The sequence below is a fragment of the Tenrec ecaudatus genome, chromosome 1 (genome assembly GCF_050624435.1).
Source record: "Tenrec ecaudatus isolate mTenEca1 chromosome 1, mTenEca1.hap1, whole genome shotgun sequence".
NCBI classification, from domain to species: Eukaryota; Metazoa; Chordata; class Mammalia; order Afrosoricida; family Tenrecidae; genus Tenrec; species Tenrec ecaudatus.
The window spans coordinates 25,169,490-25,193,631 of NC_134530.1; the positions used below are offsets into that span (position 1 = coordinate 25,169,490).

The 24,142-nt window shown below is 62.9% G+C and overlaps 3 protein-coding genes across 4 annotated transcripts; 2 read left to right on the plus strand and 1 right to left on the minus strand.

Annotated features, from left to right (window-relative positions):
* Positions 1-129: 129 nt before the first annotated feature.
* Positions 130-4,060, plus strand: CPTP (ceramide-1-phosphate transfer protein). Its single transcript, XM_075549786.1, has 3 exons — positions 130-210; positions 2,279-2,412; positions 2,743-4,060. Exons 2-3 carry the CDS (start codon positions 2,291-2,293, stop codon positions 3,263-3,265), a joined length of 645 nt encoding a protein of 214 aa, XP_075405901.1. The 5' UTR covers positions 130-210; positions 2,279-2,290; the 3' UTR covers positions 3,266-4,060.
* Positions 4,061-5,331: 1,271 nt separating this feature from the next.
* Positions 5,332-8,601, plus strand: TAS1R3 (taste 1 receptor member 3). Its single transcript, XM_075557371.1, has 6 exons — positions 5,332-5,540; positions 5,699-5,999; positions 6,117-6,899; positions 7,025-7,228; positions 7,402-7,522; positions 7,616-8,601. The coding sequence occupies exons 1-6, from the start codon at positions 5,332-5,334 to the stop codon at positions 8,599-8,601; spliced, it is 2,604 nt and encodes an 867-aa protein (XP_075413486.1).
* Positions 8,602-9,367: 766 nt separating this feature from the next.
* DVL1 (dishevelled segment polarity protein 1) lies at positions 9,368-21,867 on the minus strand. Of its 2 annotated transcripts, none has more exons than XM_075549799.1 (15): positions 21,553-21,867; positions 16,263-16,332; positions 15,875-15,996; positions 15,570-15,682; positions 15,206-15,341; positions 14,698-14,791; positions 14,537-14,606; positions 14,293-14,432; positions 14,063-14,139; positions 13,921-13,988; positions 13,645-13,797; positions 12,412-12,543; positions 12,166-12,333; positions 11,872-12,078; positions 9,368-10,670 (listed from the first exon to the last, which is right to left on the minus strand). In XM_075549799.1, exons 1-15 carry the CDS (start codon positions 21,720-21,722, stop codon positions 10,291-10,293), a joined length of 2,100 nt encoding a protein of 699 aa, XP_075405914.1. In that variant the 5' UTR covers positions 21,723-21,867; the 3' UTR covers positions 9,368-10,290. The 2 variants fall into 2 exon arrangements, with proteins under 2 accessions (XP_075405914.1, XP_075405922.1); XM_075549807.1 differs by having other exon boundaries at positions 13,720-13,797; positions 21,553-21,861.
* Positions 21,868-24,142: the final 2,275 nt, after the last annotated feature.

Here is a 24,142-nt window from a genome sequence, read left to right on the forward strand (position 1 = left end):
GCCTTCTGGTCCGGAAACACAGGCCCGTCGGGCCTCCTGATTGGACGCCTCGCAGCCAATCGCGGAGAGGCGGCGGCGGCGGGGAGCCAAGCGGGGCGGGGCTGGGCGGAGCGGGGCGGGGCGGGGCGGGGCTGTCGTACTTGAGGAGGTGAGGGGGTCCGACCAGGATCGCTGAGGCCGGACGTGCTGACACTAACCGAGGCGATCGAGGTGGGTCTGGAGCCCTGGAGGAGTCGGGCGCGGGTCCACGGGGTGGAAGAGAGGGCTGCGGCGGGACGGACGTCTTGAGTCCTGGCTTCCAAGACGGCCCCCCACCATCGCCCAAAGCCTCCGTCCCATCCCGGGGCCCTCAGCTGGAGCAGGAGCCTCTCGGGGACTCGACACTGCCCCCTCCTAATCGCAGGACCCAGCTCCATAACCTCCTTCCCTGGGGAGACTTGCTGGCTCCAGGGGACAGGGACCCCACTCCCATACGTAGGCCTGGACACCAGGCTGCCCTCCCTCCTGCCAGGATTCTAGCCTGCTGTCCATCACAGACCTCTGCGCCCAGGCCGTCCTCCCCCACCCCCACCTCAGCCCCGACCTTGGGGCTGGAAATGCCCCCAGGAGATCCTGGGTGGGGCCCGGCAGTCACCATCCTAGAGCTGGCAGGCTGCCCACGGTTTCTGTTAAAGACAGGCCTAAAAGGCTCCTTGGCAGCTCCTTCCAAGCTGCTGGCCGGATCCTGGGCAGGAAGCTGGCCAGATCCTGGGTAGGAAGACGTAATGGCAGGGAAGTTAGTAACCAGGAAGGCCTCAGCCCATCTGTTTGGTGGACAGAGAACTGAGACCCAGAAGAGGGCTTTGCCTAAAGGCTCAGGGCACCATCTTCCCGAGTCCAGGCCTGACCTTCTCCCCTCTTAATCTGTAGATATAGTGAACTCACCTACTGGAACTCCACCCACAGCCAGGTATGCCGCCAAACCCGTGGGGCCTGCAGGGCCTCAGCTCCTCCTGCTGCCCCTGAAGGCTCCCAGCAGCCTGGCACGAGACAGGCAGGGTGTGCTGACCTCTTTCTCCCCAGAGCACTGGATGACCAACCCACTGAATGAAAAACAGAACAGGAGTCCAGGTGCCCTCCTACCTGGGCTCTCAACACAGGTAGCCAACACGGCTCTCTCAACACAGCAGAGGCACCACTAGGGCAGGGGTGGGGACCCACACTGAGGTTGCACTGTAATTCCCAGGAACATGTTTGTCCTGGACACAAGGTGCCATCTGGCAGAGTCCCCAGGCTCTGTTGCAGTTGGCCTCAAACATCAGTCGGAGGGAGGCCTCTGGGGCAGTGCACCCAGGAAGGCACCCATTCTTACATGCACACTGAATGTTGTGAGGTGAGACGTGAACGTGCACAGGGCCCAGAGCAGTACCTTCTTCACAGCTTCTGGCCTCAGTTGGCAGGTTCCCTAGGGCTTCAAGGATTATAGGGCAGTATTGGCCTTGCTGCCCTCCTACACAGAACATGTACAATTTCAGCAGCAAGAGTAAAAGAAGGGGGTCTGTCTGTCTGGCTAGTGGTTCCACAACCACTGCTCCTGCACTAGTGGAACTGTGGTGACCCAGGAAGGCAGAAGGTTGCCCACCTGCCTTCCCCTGCCTCCTGCCTGGCTCCCCTGATCCTCTACCTAGGAGACTCATCACCTCACACAGGACATCAGGATCTCCAGTGCTTACTGCCTGCGGTCTGCCCTTCCCACTAGGTCACCTTGACGGGCTCAGTGTTTGTCCACCAGTCCAAAGACACACTGTGCTGAGACACAATGTCTAAGAAGCACATGACTGGGACAGCAGCTAGAGAGCTGCACAGTGGGGTCTGAGGAAGCCTGCCACATTGGGTGGGGAGCGGGTAGCAGGACTTGTCTGGAAGGCAGACCAGCCAGCCTTGGGAAGAATTCTGTTCTAGGGCGTGGGACTCCAAGCAGGGCAGGGGAGATCCCAGCTCTCTTCAACTCTGGGGTCCTCAGACTTTTTAAACAGGGGGCCAGTTCACTGTCCCTCAGACCATTGGAGGACCGGACTATAGTTAAAAAAAACTATGAACAAATTCTTATGCACACTGCATATATCTTATTTTGAAGTAAAAAAAAATAACGGGGCAAAAACACCCGGCGGGCCGGATAAATGTCCTCAGCGGGCCGCATGTGGCCCACGGCAGTAGTTTGAGGATCCCTGCTCCAACTCTTCCCATCCCTTCTGATTGTGGGGAAAAGAAACTTAGCAGAGGCCTTTGTGTATTTCAGTTCCTCTTCGAAATGGATGACTCAGAGACAGATTTCAACCTGAAAGTGGTCCTGGTCAATTTCAAGCAGTGCCTCAATGAGAGAGAGGAGATCCTGATAGACCACTACCTCAGTGGCTGGCGGGGGCTGGTGAAGTATGTGCCCTTGGGGCACCCTGTGGTTGGCGGCATCACCTGGCTTAGGGATGGGGAGGGATTTTCCCGGCCAAAGATCCCTGCAGTTCTGCAGGGCCTTGTGAGCACCGGCTAACAATACCTGCCTGCTGGGGACAGACCTGGGTGCTACAGCTGGTAGCCTCTGCCTTCCTTAGAGTGGGATGCCGGGGTCCCTTGCCTTTGGATAAAGGGGTCAGGGCGGGTGGGGCTCCAGCCCCCTCAGCCTGGAAGGGAGGGAGGCAGGCTCTACATACCCCTTCTCGGGACCCCGGGAGACACAGACTGAGCCCAGCCTTTTCCCTGGAGCAGGTTTCTGAACAGTCTGGGCACCATCTTCTCCTTCATCTCCAAGGATGTGGTTTCAAAGCTGCAGATCATGGAGCAGCTGCGCCGCAGCCCGCAGGGTGAAAACTACATCAACCTGCAGTCCATGGTGGCCTACGAGGTGGGCCACCAGCTGGTGGACCTGCAGCGGCGGGCCGGCCACCCAAATTCGGGCTGCCGCACCTTGCTGCGGCTACACCGCGCCCTGCGCTGGCTGCAGCTCTTCCTGGAGGGCCTGCGGGCCAGCCCCGAGGACGCTCGCACCTCCACGCTCTGCACCGACTCCTACAATGCCTCGCTGGCTGCCTACCACCCCTGGGTCGTGCGCCAGGCCGTCACCATGGCCTTCTGCACCCTGCCCACGCGCAAAGTCTTCCTGGAGTCCATGAAGGCGGGGCCTCCCGAGCAGGCTGTGGCAATGTTGGACGAGGCGCTGCCCTTCCTGGAACGTGTTTACGAGATCACCCAGCAGCTCTATGCGGACCATGAACTGCTGGACCTGCCCTAGTGCATGGGCGGGGGTGCACGGGACCTCGCGCTGTATCCTCCCTCACGCCTGGCAGACGGACTGAGAAGCAGGTGCTGGCCATCCACTCCCATCCTGTCCTGGTTAGGTTGTGGATGTCTATGTACCCTGGCCATCTCAGCAGGCACCTGGTTTACACTGACTGACAGAGGAACAGAACGGCAGTCCAGGGTGGAGGAGGGATCTGTTCGCTACTGCAGCCCAACAGTCCCCCAACTGCCTGTGTCTGTGAGGGTCCCAAGAGCTCAGAGGCTTACCTCCCCAGCGCCCAGGTGTATATGTGCCCAGCCCACTCCCACCCCAGGCCACAGAGCACACCACTGGCCACCTTGTGTCTGCCAGGGCCGGCACTTGGCCCCCCAAGCCTGGTCTGTCTCCCCAGATGCTCCACAGGCCTGGGGCCCAACACCTGGTGCTGAGGCACCTGCTGTGCCCTGCAGATGTATCGACAGGCACCTCCTTTCCTTAGCATCTTCCTGTGGTCTGTGCAGCCCCGAGGCTCCTGGGGAGCTGCTTGTGGCTGGGCCAAGGCGCCCCTCCCTGCCCCTTGCTGCCCCAACACAGTGTTCTGCAGGCTAGCCTGCACCTGGCCCAGGGACAGTTTTGGACCGACTGTCCTTGGGCCGGGCCTCTCGCACCAGCTCTGTTCGAGGTGGCCCAGGACTCAAGGCCTCGGGACAGTGCACACAGAATAGACCCACTCCACTGAAGCTTGGGATGGACTTGACCTGAGGAAACTGTAACATGTGGTGGGCCTTCCAGTTTGAATAAATCATGTTTACTGGACTGGCTAGTTCTGCAGATGGCATTGGTGGGGTGTGCCAGAAGCTTGCCTACCATGTGGGGAGGAGCCTGGGAGTGTCAGGGTGGACAGGCAAAGGGTCTAGTGGTGGGCAGCCCTGGAAGGGTCCAGGGTGGGTGCTGCCCAACTGGGAAAGGGTATATATACAAGTGTGTACACTGTCATACACGTCTGTAGGCTGGGACACGGTGGTGTGCATGTGCACTGGTTCATGTGTGCACATGTGTCCGTACCTAAACTAGAACAGGGGCCTCTCCCACAGGGCAGAGTGGAGGGGAAGTGCCTAGCCCAACCCCACCAACAGCTGCCGGAGACGGTCGCCTTCCTCTCAACAGCGTTGCCTCACCTGCTCCTGTGCTCAGGGCCTGCTGCACGCACACTGGGGCTCCTGTTTGGGGGTTCGAGGATATCCCCCCCCAGACCTAGGTGGGGAGGGAGCAGTCTAGAGGCCCAGAGACATCGCTGCATCCCTTCTCAGTGGTCCAGCCTTGCAGGGGCATGCAAACACAAAGAGCGCACATGCGCGGGTGCTTAACCTAGCCCCACTGCCCTGCCCCAGCTCTGACAGCTGCATCTGCCCATTTGGTTGTTGCCTTTCCCCTCTCTTTTGCATGGATTCTTCAGGCCCAGCTGGGAACTCTGCCCCAAAAGAAATGGCCCGGAACAGGCCGGGCCCCGGCCACAGATGAATCCAGGCGTGCTGTGCCCAGGCGACCTCCTCAGGTTCCTCCAGATCTGGAGGGACCTCTTGCTTCATGTAGAGATGGAGCACACCCCCCCCCCCAGCAGCCCCCTGACTACAGAGAGCATGGCCTCCTGCCAGGCTCAGGAGAGGATGGTCCCTCTCCATCCCCCGACAGCACCTCAGCCCGTCCCACAGGCTGAGACTTACGGCCCTCACTCTGAGGCACCCCTGTGCTCCCCCTCTTCTTCCTAGGCCCCTTTGAAGTCTGCTGGGTGGCTCCAGTACTGGGGATGTGGGCAGCTAAGGCTCAGAACCTGCCTGGCCAGCTCATCTTGTGTAAGCAGCGCCAGCCTAGAGCCATCAAGTGTGCAAATGTGCAGCAGGGTCAGCCAAGTTAGTATGAAATTGCCTACGCCCCCACCCCAGGCTCCTGGGGATTGGCAGGTGAGGACAGCAAGGGTTTTGCTAAACAAATCTGCTTCCCCTCCCGCCACCTACACTCCCTATAGCTTGGTCTCCACCAGAGAAGGCCCCCGTCCCTGCTAAAGCTGGCCCGCCAATATGCCTGGGCTGCCTCCCCTGGGCTTCCACCTCTCAGCCTTCCTGGGCCTCCTGGCTTTGCTGGGCCTGGCTGTGGGGGCCCCTCTGTGCTTGTCGCGCCAGCTGAAGATGCACGGTGACTACATACTGGGTGGGCTCTTCCCCATGAGCTCGGCTGAGATCTCTGGCCTCGGATACAGGACACAGCCAGAAAGCACCAGGTGCAAAAGGTACGGGACGGGGATCCAGGACTGGCCCGGGGCGGGGCCCTAGGAGAGTCTAGGGTGGGAATGAGATGAAGCAAAGGACAGGCTGGGTGCCCAGGTTGCCTGGGCAGCCAATGGGGGTAGCCCTGTCTCCAGCGCGTCCTCAATCCTGCATGCCCCAGGTTCTCGGCCCCGGGCCTGCTCTGGGCGCTGGCTGTGAAGATGGCCGTGGAGGAGATCAACAATGGGTCTCACCTGCTGCCGGGGCTGCGTCTGGGCTACGACCTGTTTGACACGTGTGCAGAGCCCGTGGTGGCCATGAAGCCCAGCCTGCTGTTCCTGGCTAAGGCGGGCAGCCTCAACCTTGCTGCCTACTGCAACTACACTCAGTACCAGCCTCGTGTGCTGGCCGTCATCGGGCCCCACTCCTCCGAGCTGGCCCTCGTCACTGGCAAGTTCTTCAGCTTCTTCCTCATGCCCCAGGTGCGCACACTGACCGGTCCGAGACCCCAGCCTGGCCCGGCCACCCCGCTCCTCCCCCACTGCACCACCACCACCACCACCACATAGCACAGCCTGATCAAGGCCTTTGACCTACAGGTCAGCTATGGAGCCAGCACGGACCGACTGAGCACCCGGGAGACATTCCCCTCCTTCTTCCGCACAGTGCCCAGCGACCGCGTGCAGCTGAAGGCCGTGGTGGAGCTGCTGCTGGCTTTTAAGTGGAACTGGGTAGCGGCCGTGGGCAGCGACGATGAGTACGGCCGCCAGGGCCTGAGCATCTTCTCCAGCCTGGCCAGCACCCATGGCATCTGCATCGCCCACGAGGGCCTAGTGCCGCTGCCGCGTGCCCACAGCACACAACTGGGCCAGGTGGAGAAGCTGCTGCGGGCGGTGAACCAGAGCAACGTGCAGGTGGTTGTGCTCTTCGCCTCGGCCCGAGCCGCGCTCTCCCTCTTCAACTACAGCGTCCACAGCCGGCTCGAACCCAAGGTATGGGTGGCCAGCGAGGCCTGGCTGGCCTCGGACCTGCTGCCCACGCTGCCTGGCATGGACCAGGTGGGGACCGTGCTTGGCTTCCTGATGCGCGGTGCCCAGCTGCCCGAGTTCTCGGACTATGTGGCCACCCGCCTTGCCCTGGCCGCCGACCCAGCCTTCTGTGCATCTCTGGAGGTTGCGCAGCCAGGCCAGGAGGAACCTGAGGTGTGGCCGCGCTGCCCGCAGTGCGACCATGTCACGCCCCAGAACCTGACCGCCAGGCTGCTGCACCACCAGACCTTTGCTGCCTACGCAGCCGTCTATGGCGTGGCCCAGGCTCTGCACAATGCGCTGCACTGCAGTGCCTCCGGCTGCCCCCCACATGAGCCTGTGAGGCCCTGGCAGGTGAGGGCAGCGCCCACCGAGTGCTCAGGGCCCACCAGGAGCAGGGGTGGCCCCAGGGAGCTGGGTAGAGGGGGCGGGACGGGGTGGCTCCGGACTCCGCCCACCATCTCCCTGCCCTGGGCCAGCTCCTGGAGAAGATGTACAACATGACCTTCCGGGCCCGCGACCTGGAGCTGACTTTTGACGCCAGCGGGAATGTGGAGATGATGTATGACCTGAAGCTGTGGGTGTGGCGGGACCACAAGCCTGAGTTCCAGACCATGGGGGTCTTCGACGGCCAGCTCCATTTTCACAACTCCCAGATCCCGTGGCACACTCCAGGCAACCAGGTGAGGCAGGCTCGAGTCCCCATCATGAGGTCTCAGGCCGCTGGGACAGAGCACCCTGCTGCCAGGAGAGCACAGGGGGGGCACCCTGCTCACACTCCCCCCTGGTGGGTGTGGCTGGCGTCCTGGGGAGTGAAGCAGTAAGCCAGGGGGCTGAGACTGTGCCATCGCCCCAGGTGCCAGTGTCTCAGTGCTCAAGACAGTGCGCCCAGGGCCAGATCCGCCGCGTGAAGGGCTACCACTCATGCTGCTACGACTGCATGGACTGCAAAGCAGGCACCTACAGGCAACACACAGGTGAGCCGCCCCCAGGGCGGGGCGGGGCGGGCCCCTCGGCTGGCTGCGCTCGCTGCTCAAGCACCCTTTTCCCCACCACCGCCTCTGCTCCAGATGACCTCTGGTGCTCCCCGTGTCGCCAAGAAGAGTGGTCCCCGGACCGGAGCACGCGCTGCTTCCCCCGCAAGCCCAAGTTCCTGACGTGGGGGGAGCCGGTCACCCTGGGGCTGCTGGCGCTGCTGGGCCTGGTGCTGGGCCTGACGCTGGTGGCCCTGAGGCTCTTCCTACGCCATTGGCACAGCCCGATGGTGCGGGCTTCGGGTGGTTCTCTGGCTTGCTTTGGCCTGGCCTGCCTGGGCCTCGTCTGCCTCAGCGTGCTCCTATTCCCCGGGTGGCCCAGTCCTGCCAGCTGCCTCGCTCAGCAGCCGCTGCTGCACCTGCCCCTGACCGGCTGCCTCAGCACGCTGCTCCTCCAGGCGGCGGCCATCTTCGCGGAGTCAGAGCTGCCACCCAGCTGGACGGGGCGGCTGCAGGGCTGGCTTCGGGCACCAAGGGCCTGGCTGGTGGTGCTGCTGGCTGTCGCACTCGAGGCGGCCCTGTGTGCCTGGAACGTGGTGGCTTTCCCACTGGAGGTGGTGACTGACTGGCAGACGCTCCCCCGAGAGGCCCTGGTGCACTGCCGTGTGCGCTCCTGGGTCAGCTTCGGCCTGGTGCATGCCCTCAATGCCACGCTGGCCTTCCTGTGCTTCCTGGGCACCTTCCTGGTGCAGAGCCGGCCGGGCCGCTACAACCCAGCACGCGGGCTCACCTTCGCCATGCTGGCCTACTTCATCACCTGGGTCTCCTTCGTGCCGCTCCTTGCCAACGTGCACGTGGCCTACCAGCCTGCTGTGCAGATGGGCGCCATCCTCCTCTGCGCCCTGGGCATCCTGGTGACCGTCCACCTGCCCAAGTGCTACCTCCTGCTGTGGCACCCGGCACTCAACACCCTCGAGTTCTTCCTGGGGGAGGGGCCTGGGAGTGCGGGGGAGACACAAGGGAACCAAGGGGCAGTGGCCCCAGACCTTGGGAATTCACCCTCGGTGACCCCAGCCCAATAGAACCCCAGAGCAGGAGTCTCTAGCCCACAAGCCCCAGTCGGTGCCCAGACTCTTAACACCCCTCAGCCCGTGGTTCTAACCTCAAGGTAACAGTTGACCTTGACCCCCGTGACCCGAAGCCAGTGTAGTACACATGGGACTCAGGTCCCCAAGTCAGCCTCTGCCCCAGTCTCTACTGAGTGGCCTGGCCCCACATTCCAAGAGAGGCCCACCTGTCCCACTGACTCTCCAGGGCCCTCCAGATCTGGGGGCTACCCACAGTGGGAAAGCCCCCAGCCGGGCCCCTGGAGGCAGCTTCAGGCAACACCTAGCCTGTGGTTCACACAGCTTTGATCTGGGAGCTGGTGAGGTGGGCGCCTGTGTGGTGCAGCCCCACTGGAGGCCTGCCGCCCCCCAAAAAACTAGGGGTCCCAGAGCAGACGCCACTCAGTGGAGCCTCGCCAGCTTCCCCTCTTCCCAGGCCTGGACTAGGTGGAGCAGGGATAGGCAGCCGCCAGCACCGCGGACAGAGGCCCCGCAGTTGGGGTCAGCACCGTGGCCAGCGCCAGCAGCCGGGACCCCTCGGGCAGGAAGCCAGCACGGGTGACAGCTACCTGCAAGGCCCCCAGTGACTGCCAGCACAGGAGACACCCTCACACAGGCAGGCTCCTGCGCTGGCCCAGGCCTGGGTTCAGTTCCCCTGGGCCCTGGGAATGAAGATTGGTGCCCCAACCCCATCTCTTGCCGCAGCCGCGGGAAAGAGGAACAGGACCACGTGTCAGTCCCATAAAATTAAACCTTTTTAGTGTTTAAAATAGCATTTACATGGGAGCAGCATTTACACGGAGCAGCTATATATTAACTATGCAGGTTCTCAGACTCTGATACAGTATCTACAGCATGGCCTGTGCGGACTGGGTGCCTGAGAATCGGTGGCTGGTGTGGGGCCCACCTGGGGACTGCTTCCCCTCCCAGGCCCCTGCCGGCAGCCTCAGGATCCTGTCGCCCCTCTGCCTGGGGCCAGCTCAATCCCCTCACCCACCCCGCCACCAAGTGGGGCTTACTCCTCTCTTCCTCCACGCATTCTCAGACACCTGCGGGCCAGGAACAGGAAGCAGAGCATGCAAACCACGGCGGGGCTGATCAGGGCCCACCCCCCACCCCCCGAGTGTAGGACCAGGCAATAAATAAATAAATTAGATCTTTGCTCTGGGCAGCCAAACACACGGGCTGATCCCGAAATGCCCTCTGGCCTGGGTCAGGTGGGCTGTGCGGGGAGGGGCCTGTGTTGCCTCTGGGTGAGTTGAGGCTCAGCTTGGGGACTGAGAGGAGCTTCTTCTTGGGGAGGGAGCGTCACACCCTGGTGGGCAGCTAGACTTGCCTGAGGTCTGGTGGCCTCCCAGCTCTGGCTAAAGTCTTTGTGGGTCGACTAGGCCACCCTCCCACTAGAAGGGGCCTGCAAGCAGACCAGGCACTGAGTTTTGACCCTAGTGCCCCACATCCAGCTTGCCCCTCCCCTGTCCCACAGACTGAAAGCTCCAGTGGCCACCTCAGGCCTGGCTGTCACTAAGGCAAGCCCCAACACACAGCCCCTGTGAGCCGCTACCCCCTCCCCCTGCCCCCCCTACCCTCCGTGGGTGGGAAGGTGATGTCCATGCAGGGGCAGGACCGCCCCTACGGGGCCGGGGCTGAAGGCACTTTCTCCGTCAGTCACATGATGTCAACAAAGAACTCGCAGGGGTTCCCCATGGCCTTCTGGAAGGACTGGCGGCTGCCTGTGAGCTCCGGGGGCACGGAGGCCAGCTCCCGCACGGGCGGCCCCCCCGGCGGCCCACCCACTGCTGCATACACCTTGGCCAGGGGACACAGGGGAGGCAGCCCAGGAGCAGCCGAAGCCTGGCTGTGAGGGCTGCTGCCGCGGCTGAGCTGGCTGGCTGGGCGTTCCCGCCAGCTGCCCACGCCGCTGGGCGCTGTGGGGTCCAGCTCGCTGCCGCTGCCCCCTGTACCGGCTGCTCGGAGCTCCTGCTCACGGCCCAGGGCCCGCCGGCTGCTTCCGCCAGTGCTCCGGGTGGACCCGCTGCTCTTGCTTCCTGGGGGGCGGTAAAGGGAAGAGCCAATCAGGGCCAGGTCCGGCCCCTCCAGCACAGTCAGGGGATCCAGGCAGTGGCCAAGGGAAAGGGTCCCAGCCATGCAAAGGCACGGGCATGCCTCACCAGGGAGGCAGGGTGCACTCAGCGGGGGTGGGAAGCAGCAGGGGTGGCGGGCACACTCTAGGGTCCGCAACCCGCCCCACCGCCCCAGCCCCACCTGACTGCTCAGTCCTGTGGCTGAGAAACTGGGGAAGGCCCCAGCAAACCTGATCACCCCCCAACCCGAACATCCCCCCATCTCCCTAGCCCCTGGGGTCCTGGCCAACTACTCCCCGCCTTGCTCAGTGCCTCTTCCCGGGCTCCCAGGGGCTAGGGAGGGACCAAGGACATGGGCCAGCTGGGGTCATGTTGACGGGGATGCCGAAAGGGACACCGGGCGGGCCCCTGGCTTACCGGCCCTGAGGGTCCTGTCCTCTAGAGCTTCAGTCTAACGCTTGCTCAGCACAAAACAAGGGATAGCAGGAGTTACACACCGCAGTGGCCTGGTGCCCGCTGACCTGGGCCCCCCCCCCCCGAGACTCTGCACACAGCTTATTGGCCTACCCCTCAGTTGCACACCCTCAGCACCTCCCCCCTTAGCCTCTGTCCCACAGACTTTGACCTCCTCCACCCAAGACAGGGCTCTTTTGGCTCACCCCTCGTGCCCCCAACCCTGGCCAAGATGGCCATGCCACAAGGAAGTGGCATTTTTGCCTCTGTGCCCTAAAGTCAGCTAGGCAATGGCTGGAGGGGGCTGTCCTCCCACCCCGGCACACAAACTGTGTTCTCTGTCACCCCCATATACCGTTCCTTGCGTGGTTCCTGAGCCCCCCAGACTGCCCTGCCCGCGAGCTGACTGCCAGTCTCCAAACCTGGGCCACCAGCCCTCTGTCCCCTGCCCTTTAAAGTCCACCCTCCACCCCGGCCAAGCTACCACTGCCTCCGATTCTTCCTCGTCCCTCCCCTCACCCACTGACAATGGCTGCAGAGACCCATGCTTCCTGGGCATGGTGGTGCTCCACCCTTCCTGAAGGACCCTTGCCCATGACCCAAGCACAGAGCTGCAGGAATTGGGGGGCAGCAGAGGGAGGCAGGGGCAGAGCCAGGCGGTGGGGCAGCAAGGGGACATCGAGGGGCTGGGCGGCCCAGGCAGGGGTCTCACCTTCACTCTGTTGGCTGCCAGCGCTGCCACTGCCGTAGCTGAAGCCAGGGTCCTGGTAGGCGGGTGGGAAGCAGGGCGGGGGCCCCGGGTACTGGTAGGGGAAGGCCTGGCCCAGAGGCCAAGGGGCAGCTGGGTGGGGCAGCGGGGCTAGGGTGTCCTGATCTGAGGTCCCGCTGGAGCCGTTGTTGAGGTTCAGGGCCGCCAGGTCTGCCGGACAGAGGGGCAGTGAGGGTGCGGGTCGGGGGTAGGGGGGACAAGTCCCAGCCTGCCTCCCCTTCCCCCAGGCACACTTACTGCTGCACAGGTCACCGAAGACGTAGTAGCACTGCTCCGAGAAGGTGACCTTGTTGACCGTGTGCCGCAGAAAGCCATGCCTCAGCATGGTGCTGGCATACCTGCGGGCCTCACGCCGCTCCTTGAAGCCCTCCACGTGGGCGTACAGCCAGTCCACCACGTCCGCGCCTGTGGCACCGGGCAGTGCTCAGGGCTGGCCCTGCTGGGCAGCTCACCTCCCGCCTGCCCACCCACCCCTGCACCCACCAATGACAGCATTGGCGATGGTGATCTTGAGCCACATGCGGTCTCGGATCTCCAGCCCCGAGTCCGGCAGCCGCATAACCCGCACAATGGCACTCATGTCGCTCTTCACCGTCAGGGGCACCTCCTCCAGCTCTGTAAGGCACCCTAGGGTTGGGAACCAGCCTCTGGGGGCCAAGGGGAGGGCCACCCCCTTCTCAGGGGGTGGGAGGACCACAGCCAAACCCCTTTCTGAGGCAGGGAGCCTCCCTCTTGGGGGCTGGGCTGATACCCTGTCCTGCATGGAGGAAATTATCAAAGGGCACACAGTGGGGGGGAGGGGAGCTGCATTTCCCATATTTCCAGGCATGTGGACAATAGGATGTGGACAATACCCAAGGGTGACAGGCCGCATCCCCCATTCCTACTCCCGCTGAGCCCCCCCGCCCCCGCTAGCTGTGGGGCTGTTAGTCCTGTTAGTGGCAGAAAGCAGAGGGCAGGCCACATCCATGCACCCATCTCTTCCCACCCCACCACAGCCCACCCAGCAGGCACCCCAAGGGGCTGGCCCAGCCCTTCCCATGTCACGCCCAAGGCCAAGTGCTGAGAGGCCAAGTGTAAGAGGTGAACAGAGCTATGTGGGGGTGGGGGAAAGGAGGAAGGTGAGTGTTCATGCGGGAGATACACAGAGAGAGGAGGGACTGTGGGGGATAAATGGACCAGTCCCTGGAGAAGAGCAGCACAGAGGGTCAGCCAAGAAGAGGAAGACCCTCAGGGAGGCGGACTGACACATCCGCTGCAGCCAAGGGCTCAGGCATAAGAACCACGGTGAGGCCGGCGCAGGCCTGGGCAGTGTTTCGTCCTGCTGTGCACCGGGTCGCTAAGAGTCGGCCCCGAACAACCACAGCAACAACAGGATGACGGGAGACAGGAGGGACATGAGGGCGGGGCACACAGAGGAATGAAGGGGTGCAGGGGACATAGTGGGTATGAAAATGTAGGAACATGACGGTGGCCACGTGGGGGTACATGGGGTGCAGTTAGGAGCAGCTGTGTGTGGGTCTGAGCCCCATATCAGCAGTTGCCCTGCTGGGAACTCCTGGGATCTAATAGGTAAGGCCAGGCCAGCCCCGGGTGTGTCTGTGAGGGGGTGGCCCAGGAGAGACCGGACCCTGGTGGGGGCAGCCCCATGCGAGGTGCTGGCGCAGGTCTGGAGGCTGGCGCCTGGGTGAGTGGTGCCCGGGGCCGGGCACTTACGTGGAGCACCGGGCACAGAGCTGGTTAGTGAGGAGGAGCTGGTACGTGTGACGGCGCTGGAGCAGGGGCTCGTACCGTAGCGGGGCAGGGCGCCTGTCAGCGCCGCCGTGTGGGACAGCCATGCGGCTGGATCGATGGGCCTCACTGGGTCAGCTGGGCACCACAAATGACAAACAGAAAAGGTCAAGTGGAGGAGAGGGCACAGCAGAGACAGCCCTCCGAGCCCCTGCTGTCCAGTGTCCAGTGACCCTGGCCCTGCCCTGCAAGGTCACTCACCCCTGGGGATGGTGAAGTAGCTCCGGGGGGTTGGATCCCAACACTTGGCCACGGTGAGGCTGATGGGCCTGCAAGGGGGGCAGGGTGGGTCACCCAGACTGTGAGGTCCCCCAAGCCAGCCCCTCACTCCAGCGAGCCTCACCCCGTCTGTGACACGATCTCCCGCAGCACGCGGACAGCGTCATCGTTGGTCATGTTCTCGAAGTTGACATCATTCACCTGGGGGCGGGGCGGGAGGGAGGCGTCAGTAAAGGCAGGGGGTCTTGGGAGCCAATGGGGTCTCTGGGTCAGCAGTGTTAAGGGTGGAGGCCAACAATAGGGGCGAATGAGAGGGGCGGGGTCAGTGTCCATGGCAGGGCTGGGGCCTCCCACCTGCAGCAGCATGTCCCCTGGCTCGATGCGGCCATCAGCAGCCACAGCGCCCCCCTTCATGATGGAGCCGATGTAGATGCCACCATCGCCGCGGTCGTTGCTCTGCCCCACAATGCTGATGCCCAGGAAGTGGTGCCGTTCTGCGGATGGGACCGGTGGGCAGGAGTGAGGGGGGCGGGGCCATCAGGGCCCAGGCAGGATCCAGACACAGGTGAGAAGCCAGGCAGTGTCCCTGGGGCCTCACCCATGTTAAGCGTGACGGTAATGATGTTCAGGGACATGGTGGAGTCCGTGATGCTGCTGAAGGACGAGGCCTGGGAGAGGGGGACAAGGGCAGGGTGAAGGGGGGCTGTACCCCGCCCCCACCCCGATCCTGGTCTGTGCATTCCAGCCCCGGGCGCGTACTCGGTCTGTCTGTCGCATGCGCTGCCTCCGACGCCGTCGCTTGTGCTTTCGGATCAGCCGTGAGGAGGTGCTCTGCTCCGTGGAGCTGCTCAGCCTGCGGGTCACGCGGGGGATCAGGGCCCTCCCAGGCGAGGGAGGGAACCGTGAGCCCGCCCACCTGGTAGGGGCGTGGAGGCGGAGCTGAGAGCTGGCGCCCTGCCCACCCAGCTGGCCAGTGCCAGGGGTCAAACTAGCTGAGAAGGCGCGCGTACACACACACACACACACACACACACACACACACACACACACACACACACACCTGTGTTCTCACAGCAGGTACACCATGTGGGTGCGCTCATCACAGGGAAACAGCGTACATGTGCAGACATGCGCATGTGCGCGCGCACGTGAGCACACACGCGCACGTGAGCACACACACGCGCACGCACACAGTGCACAGGCTCGCGCCTTGCTGCGCAGACATTCGGTCACTTTGTGGGCAGTCCCCACCCTGCGGCCCGCGCACCGGCTGGTGTCCTCTTCGTCGGAGTCAATGAAGCTGCTGGACTCTAGCTCGCTGCTCATCGCGGTGGATGCGCTATCATGGGGCAGGCCCAGGTCTCGCCGCCGCTCTGCCCGCGGGTGCCCATTGGTCCGGGAGGCTGGGAGGTTGGGGGGAAGGGGCTGGGGTGAGCTGGCTGCCAGGCCTCGAAAGCAACAGGGTCACAGGAGGCTGGAGGGCTACATGAGTGGCCCTGGAGTCGCAAGGGCCACTGGTCTAGGATGGGCAGGGGCAGTATCAGGGCTCCAGGGGGTCACGGGGGTTTAGGGTGCCACGGTGAGGCCACCAGGCTCAGGGTCTCAAGGGTGGCAGGCAGCAGCCACGCTACCGTCCTCTCTGCCCTCACGGTTCCGGCGCCGGGCTCGCTCCCGCCGATGGCTGAGCAGGGACTCTGCGCCCGTCTCGTTGTCCATGCCGTCACGGCTGCTGGCTGCATTGGGGCTGTGCCAATGAGAAGTGGGGTTGCTGGGGCCCCACCACAGCTCTCTGCCCTCCCTCCACTCCCAGGCCACTCACCACGCCCTCCATCCCCTTTACGGACATGCCTGCTGCTGCCCGCCACATTCCCAAGAGGCCACAAGCCTTGTAAGAGCACCAGGGCCCACCCCCCTCCATATCTGCCAGGATCCTTACTGGAAGGAGGGGGGCCGGGAATCCCCGATGCCACCCATCCGCTCAAGCGGTGGGGGTAGGTCTGTGTGACTGTCGGTGCCCTGAGACCCCGCGTCTGAGTGTGCACCCTCGGCCAGGACCAGCTGCAGGAAAAGAGTGGGCACTGAGACACCCTATCTGCCCGCAAGCCACCCTCAGCTGGCTTCTAGGTCACCCTCCCACCCGCAGATCACCCCCACTCACCCGAGCTCACCCCTGCCAGGGCCCAGGGGCAGCCTTCTCCTCTATGACCTCAACCTCCCCATACTCTGTGCGGAGGGGATCACCCCCACCCCGTCAGGTGAGTATCATTCTTCCCACCAGGCACCCTGGCGTGGGGTAGACAGGTGGGGGGCCACCGCAGACTCACCCAGGAGACCACTCTGCCATTGAAGCAGGGCAGCCTGGCATTGTCATCTGAGATTTCCTCCTTCACCACCCTGGGAGAGGAATGAGACTGTGGGTGGGACCCCCTGAACCCCACTGTACCGCCAACAGACTGGCTCTGGAGACAAGACACCCCCTCCCCACTGACCTTGCCCAGAGCCACCTTCCACATCTTGATTCACAACACCCTCAGAGGCCTGGCCACACCCCAGAGATGCATCTCCGTCACAACCAAATTCTTTCTTGGGGTCCCAATCCCACTGTGTCCCTCCCCTCCCTCCAGCCCAGTGATGGCCCCAGGGCTTCTGTCTCCTCTAGGGTCTGCCCCTGGGTCTCCTCTGGGTACCACAGCTGTACTACTGGCCTTGGTTCCAGATCTAAAAGCTGGGGAGAGATAGCTGGCCCTCAACAGACACCTGCCACGGAGGCCTTGGCCTCCGACCTCCAGCCTGCGGCCCCAGGCTCCGCCCAGGCCCGGTCCCTGTGAGCTCCAAGAGCCCCAGCTCTGCTGTCCAACAGTCACCCCAGGAATCTGGAGTCAGGCCAGCCCTCCCACTCAGCCTCGTCAAGGACACCCGAAGGCTCCTCTTTAGCTTTGGCCGGGCTTGGGGCTGAGTCGCAGCTGGCCGCTCCTCAGTGACTTGCCCCCGCCACACACACACACCTCAGGGATGGTAACTCCACCCTCAGGTACTGGGGACTCACCTTTGCCCTCTGTCCCCTCCTCCCCCCTTCTACCAATCACTGGGCTCTACAACTGTTTCCTCCCATCCCTTCTCTGCATGCACCCACAAGCACACACGTGCACACTCATGCACTTAAACACAACACACACACCCAGTCATCCACACCTATGGATACACATGTGCATTTACACACTCACCTATGCCTACCATGTGCACAGCCAGCTGGGCAGCCTGCCGCCCTCCTGGCTCACCCACCAGGGAGATGGAAGCAGATCCCACTTTGGATCAGCCCCCAGCTCCCAGGGGACCAGGGCCTCCCAGCTTCACGGGCCTGGAGGGGCAACTAAAGACATTGTCAGTGGGGCCCACTCAGTAAGAGGATGAGGATCCCACTGCCCCACGGCCAGGTGCCCACCCACCTCAATGTCCACAGATGGCTGCGGGTGGACAGAGAGCCAGGGAGAAGCTAACAGGAAGGAAGGCAGCTGACCCGCAGGAGCTGGATATAAGTGTGGCCAAGCAATAGGGCTTGAACGAGTGAGAGCAGTGGCCAGCCTGGTCCAGGCCAGGCCATGCTGAGGACGAGGGCTGGGGTCTGCAACACCCCCCACCCACACATACACACCCGCCACGCAGGCTGTCCAGAAGGCCCTGACATCCTGGAGCTGGTGCCCAGCACTGGGGATCTCCAGCCCCAGGACTTGGACCAGGCAGAGATATGGGAGCAAGAACCGGTAGGACCTGGATACACACCTGGCAGGAATAGGCCCAGATGCAGCTGTGGACAACCCGGCTCTATCTGCTGCAGGGGGTATAAAACTCTGGTGACCCTGCACCCTGGGGAGGGCCCCACACCTCCTCTAAGCCTCCCCAAGGCCACCATGAGAGTACCCAGCACAGGGACTGCCACCATGAGCCCCCAATCTGGGTCTGGCTCATTCCTGGTGAGCTGAGGAGGATTTTCATGACTCTGGGCTGAGGGAGCAGGGCAGAGAGGGCTGGGTTCACAGAGGGGTCAGTGGGACAAGAGCACCCCGCTCAGTAGCCAAGGAAGAGATTCCAGAAGGGCCTCGATTCTGCTTCAGCACCCCGGCAGCACCATGAGGTGAACTGGGTGGCAGCCCTTCCCTGACACATCCCAGCCCTCTGAGCCACCCATGGGAGGGCCTGCCCTAGGAGCACCCTGTCCCATGCCACCTGGGGGGAAAACCCCAGCTCAGGGAAGCCCCCCTGCCCACATTAGCCACTTGGGAGATCATTACCCCTGAAATGATCCACTCACCCAAGGTGGTCCAAGAATTCTGCCCCCCACCCCCGATTCTTCAAGGGGCCTGCTCCAGTGAGCCTACTCTCTAACCCAGGGTCAGGTCTGGAGAGGCCACAAGTCTCAGGTGCAGCCAGGTGGGAGGAGCAGGGAGGGAGGTGGCTGGGCCAGCCTGGCTCCCAGGAGGCCAATCCTCCGATTCTCCAAGCTGAGGAGCAGGTGCCCAGTGCCCTGTGGCCCTCTTCTCCTCTGCTCTGTGGGGGTGGGCAGTGCCGGCCCAGCATAATATGGGGGAGAGACCCCTGACAGCCTCTTGGGCTAGGTCTCGCTGAGTTGGAAACACAGTGTCAACTGACACTCGGAGCTGGCCACCCAGGAGATCCCACCCCTTTCAACCACTCCCCTGCTCATCCCCAATGTCTGACCCTTCCCAACCTTAGGATTCTTGGCAAGATCCCAATTAACCCTGAACTTGTGGCTTTGAGGCCCGCCCACCACCTCCGCAGACCCACCCAGGTAAGGAATCTGCTCTGAGAGGCCACAGGGAGGCAGCGGCCTAGCTCTTGGGGACAAAGCAACTCCAAGCCAGGCCTCCCAGGTGGTACACCCCTACTGCACCCAGTGTCCACTCCACTTGCCATAAAGCAGGTGGCCCTGCCAGCACCCTGTGGACAGGGGGTCCTCTGCTCCCAAGTTCTGGGGATCCTCAGAGCTAACCCCACAAGGCTGAGGGTCTGTGTTCTCCCTGCCCAAGCCTCACTCAGCCTGCCCCCAAGACAGAGGATCAAGAACCACTGCAAGGCACACCAACCCAGCTGGCCTGGAATCTGGCACTCCTGGTGACAGGAGACTCGCAGCCTCCCACCAACACCTCCCTGGTGCCTGCCACTCACAGAGCCCGAGAGCTCGCTCAGAATCCCCCAGCCTGCGCCCCAGCCAGTACCCCACCTGGCCGGCCCTCTACTCATTCCCCACCGGCCATTTGGGCCCTTAGTTCAGAAGCACAGAGCACAGCTTGCAGAGAATTCAGGCCCATCCAGGTGTGGGGAGGGTGGAAAGAACTGCACCCAACTGGCCAAGAAGGCACTAGAGGCAGGAGGCCCAGCCCCTTTATTCCTCACAGGCTGGATCTAGTTCCCAGCTGAGGCCACACCTCTTAAGGCGGGGGCCACTGTGGCCAGCCCAGACAGGACCTGCCCTCCATCTCCTAACCTACAGCTCTGCCCACTTGGTCACCAAGTCCTCATTTATACTAAAGTGTGAGGACTATAGGTTCCATCCCAGTAGAAATGTATTCTATTGAACAAGTTATTCTGTAGGATAAAATTCAGTTTGGAGCTTTGTAGGCAAAACTACAAGAAAGGGGTGAAGCAAATATGGGGTCTCTGAGGATCCTAGGCTGGGAATAAATATTGGGGGTGAGGGAGTTTTCCCTGGGTCTCTGGGGGTATTAGATTGACAGCCAGTTATCCAGGAAGAGACAAGATGACATCTACTTGATGCATTATGCCCCCATCTGTCCCCCCCAACCCCACCCCTCATCCTGGCCCAGGCCCTACAGCCTCTCTCTGCAGTGTCCACCTTGCCTCCTGGTCCCCCACCTGTGAGCCTGAGGTCACCTTCATAGCTGACCTCCCCAGTCCCCCCAAACCCACGCGTTTCCAAAATGCTCTCTCCTCACACCAACCAACCTAAAAACACTTGAAGATCTTACATCCTGGGCCAGAGCACCCAAGACCCGCCATCTCTCACAGTGGGTGGGTGTCAGGGGCATGGGCCATGGCTTTCTGCAGCCTGGTGGGATGCACACAGTGGTGTTGACAGGTGCTTTCAAGACATACCCCAGAGTCAGGGCAAAGGTGGCCACTGGGACTACCCCAGCTGCATGCCACCCTCTGTGTGACCCAGGAGCACTGTTAACTTCGGGATGTTTTGTTAAATCAATGAACTATGTGAAAACCAGAAACGCCTTCTCAGATCAAAAGAAACCTAGGCCCAGCGAGGTCGAAAGGCACCTAAGGTCACCCAACGGGGCTGCCTGCCCCAGACAAGGCCCTTGATCTAAGCAGACAGGAAGGTCAATAAGTGGGAGCAGCCAGCCTTCAGGGCTGCCAAGGACATATGTTCCCTCTACATTTCTCCTTAATGGCAGAGGAGGTTGTCCAGTTGTCCCCATGTCCCTCCGGCCCCGCTGACTGGGGCCTGTGCAAACGCGAGTTACAGGAAATGGCTTCAATGTCAAAATCCTGGGAGGTCGCTGCACACAAGGGCTCGGGCTGTCCTGAGGGCAGCCAGCGTACACCTGCTCAGCCGGCGGGGCCTCTATGTGCCCCTTCGCTGCACTGCTGAACTGGGGACTCAGGTTACCCAAGGCTGTGCGGGCACAGTCCCAGAGGCCCAGAGGAGTGCAAATGGGAAGTCCCCTGGCCTGGGACAGTCACCACGGAGACAGGGACCCAGAGGCTGGGAGTCCGCCGATGGCCTGGCTGCTCAGAGAACAAGGCTGTGTGGCCGAGCCGGACATAGGACCCTGGCCAGGAGCCCCAGGCAGGAATAGGTGAGTGAGTGGTCACCTATATCCCCAGCCACCCTTGACCATTGCTGGCTCTCAGACCTTGAAAGGGAGTGGGCAGGGGGAGCCTGTCTTGAACCACCAGAAACTTCTGTAGGCAAATCCCTGTCCTGAACCAGCTCACTCTCCCATTCCCCCCATTGGCTGGTTGGGTCCTGCCCTCACTTCCATTTCCTTCTACCTTGTCCCTTCCCTGTCCCACCTTGTCCCTCCCGTCCCAGGCCCACGAACCACAGGCCAATCCTCCAGACCACCTGTCCCAGTTCAGGTGTGCCCCTGAAGAGAGGCAGTGGATCTGAAGTCCCAACAGGTGTCAAGATGGGGCTTTGGGGAAAGACGGCTCCCTGGCTGGCCCGACACGCTTAACACTGGTTGAACAGGCCTCTGGGCCACAGGTGGTGAGGTCAGGATCCTCACTAACCCTCAGCGAGAGCTGACAGTTGGGGTCACACAGGGAGATCAGAATGCCTCAGTGAGTGCCCACAAGGCCCCCCAGGGGCAGACGCAAACCCAGGCCCCCGGACCCATGACCAGAGAGGGTCAGGGGACAGGACCAACGCCGGTGGCACCTGTGGGCATGCTCCCCACCCCAAGGCCCCCAAGGCCATGCCAGCATAGACAGGTGCGGGTACACGCGAACACGCCCACAGGCGGACACCAGGCACCAGGCCCTGGCCCACCCCGGTCCCGCAGGTCCGGAAGGGCGGCCCGCTGGTCTGGTCTGGCCCTGCCCGGTCCCGAGCCCACTGACCCGAAATCCTGGTCCATGGACTTGAAGAAGAATTTGTAGGCGTGCACGGGCCGGTTGCTGAGCACGTTCTTGAAGTCGGCCAGCGTGACGCGCTCGGGGGCCACGGGCAGCTTGACCAGGTACGGCGTCTCCTCCTCGTCCATGTGGTAGATGATCTTGGTTTCCGCCATGGCGCGGCGGCGGGCGCGGGCGCGGGCGCGGGGCCCGCCTGGCGCTCAGGGCCCGGCCCGGGGATCGGACGCGGGCCGCGCTCCCCGCCCGCGGGCCTGAGCCCCGCCCGGCCGCCGCGCCGCCTCCTCCTGGCCCGGCCGCACCGAGGCCCCCGGGCGCCCCCGCCCGGCCTCGCAGGCCCGGCCCGCGTCCCCGGCGCGCCGCCCCCGGCTCCCGCTCGCGCCCCGGCTGCTGCCCAACAGCCCGCGCCCGCGCCCGCCCATCCGCCCCCGCCGCCGGGGACGCGAGCGACGGACGGAGTCGGAAGGAGGCGCGCTCGTCTGCCCACCGCGCGTCCTGCGTCCGCCCGCCGCCGCCCGGCCCGCCCCGCGCCGCCGCCGCCGCCCCCTCGGGCCGCGCAGTTAAAGGTACCGGCCGGCCCTAGGTCTGCGCACGCGGCCGCCGGGGGGCGCCCGGGAGCGAGGGGTGTGGCCTTGACATCACCAGGGGCGGGGCATGGGCTGCGCACGCGCGTGTGCGTGCGGGTCGTCGCGAGTGCGCGGGGCAGTGGCGCGCACGAGTCTCGCCAGGCCTTGCCAGCGGCTCTGCCGAGGCTGGGGGCCCTCGGGTTGATTGGGGCGTGGCTTCGCCACAGGGCAGGTGGGTGGGCCCTCGGCAGGCCTCGCCCCTGCCCCCACCTGCCTGTCATTCCCGCAACTGCCAGGGGAGACCCGAGATCTGGGCCGTGCTGGGAGGAGTTTCGCTCCGCGGAGTCTCAGTCTAGCGCCCTTTTCTGCGGACTCTTTCTAGGGGAGGACAGGTGCTCTGGGTCCAGATTCGCCCTGCCCACATTTCTCAGGCATTCCTGAGAAACTACTCTGAGCTTGCCCACCCTCTGCAGAGTCCCACGGAGCTCTGAGAAACATTCGAACTTGTATACGGTGACCCAAAGCGACAACTGGGCAGCTGTGGGCTCTTATGGACAGATGTGTCCGAAAGCCCAGCTTATGGGTGACGGAATTTTTATCCTGTCCACCCACATTCTCATTGGCCCCAGGCCCTTCCCAGGAGGAAGGAGACTTGAGGCCACTAGAGGGAGTCCCACCATTGTGGGAGGCCATAAGATGCTGCCCTGGTGAAGGTGCAACATAGTGGTGTCCAGTGCTGGTGGGTCGGTTAGGATTCAAAGCAAGCCTGTGTCCAACAGGACACTGGAGCGTGGGGTGGGGGCGTTCCTGTGCCACCTTCACAGTTGTTAAGTTGGTGCAGCCCTGTGTCAGTCCATCTCGTGGAGGCCCTTCCTCTTTGATGTTCTACTTCACAAAACAAAATACCCGTTTCCAGGGATTGAACAATCCCTCTTGAAGCTCGTAGAAACTTGGGGCCCTTCACCTTTCCGGTCATGCTCATCCTGGGCTCTGAGCCAGCACTGGCCAGAGGGGTCCGAGGATGACCATAGCCAGGTGAGACAAGGCTGAAGGTCATGACCCCAGCTCCTCTGCTCTGATGGGGAGGGAGAGTGGGCAGGATTCTGCTAGGCAGTAACTCAGCAGTCCCTTGGCCAGTCCAGACACCCTCCCTTGTTGGACCCAGAGCTTGGGCCCCCTACAATCTTGGCTTCTAGGAGGTAAAATGAGGGCTCTGAACAGAATGTCCTCAGAGGAAGTGTGTGCTACAGCTCTCTGTTGGGTGCTCAGGAAGGAGGAAGTGGCATTGCCCCAAGGAAGAGCTGGTGACACAAACAGATGCAGTGTCTGAGACATTTGGCTGCCCTTGGGCCCCTGAGGTGTCCCTCTCACACCTGGTACTTGGCCTAAGCCACAGTGAGTGGCGGATAGTGGCCAGGGGGCAAATCCCAGCACTGACACTGACATGATCAGGCAGTGGCCCTGCCTAGAGAGGTGAGTTCGCGGGCAGTCTGAGCTGTGACAGGAGACCGTGTCCAGTAGCAGTGCAGCCCCTGGTGGAGCCTGAGGTCCTTTGGCTGGGTGGGAGACCCCTCCTTGTACAGACCACACACACACACCCAGCCTGGCCTTCTTCCCAGCCTTTGCTGCCCTGGAATCCCTGTGGGTGTCTAAGCCCCTACCCTGTTCCTGCTGTCCTGGAAAGGCCTGGGAGGCGTGTCAAGGGTGGGAGGTACCCAGGCTTCACTAACCGGCACTTACTCACTGGTCTGCGGTAGCCCTTAGAGTCACCACTCAGCAGTCCTGCCACCTAGCTGTTGCCCCTGGCCCCACTCAGATCCATGCCTTGCAGCTGTTCCCAGCCAATGAGCAAGCAAGGGACTGAAGCAAGGACCCAGTCTCAGGGTCCCTGGTCACAGAGCTCCCCCCAACCCCCACTCCCCCTCCAGTTGGCCTGCGGGACTTTCTTAGGTCCTGGGCTGTGATTCCAGCTTCTTCCTGCCCAGCCAGCCTGCCCCCTCTCCTTTGAGCGG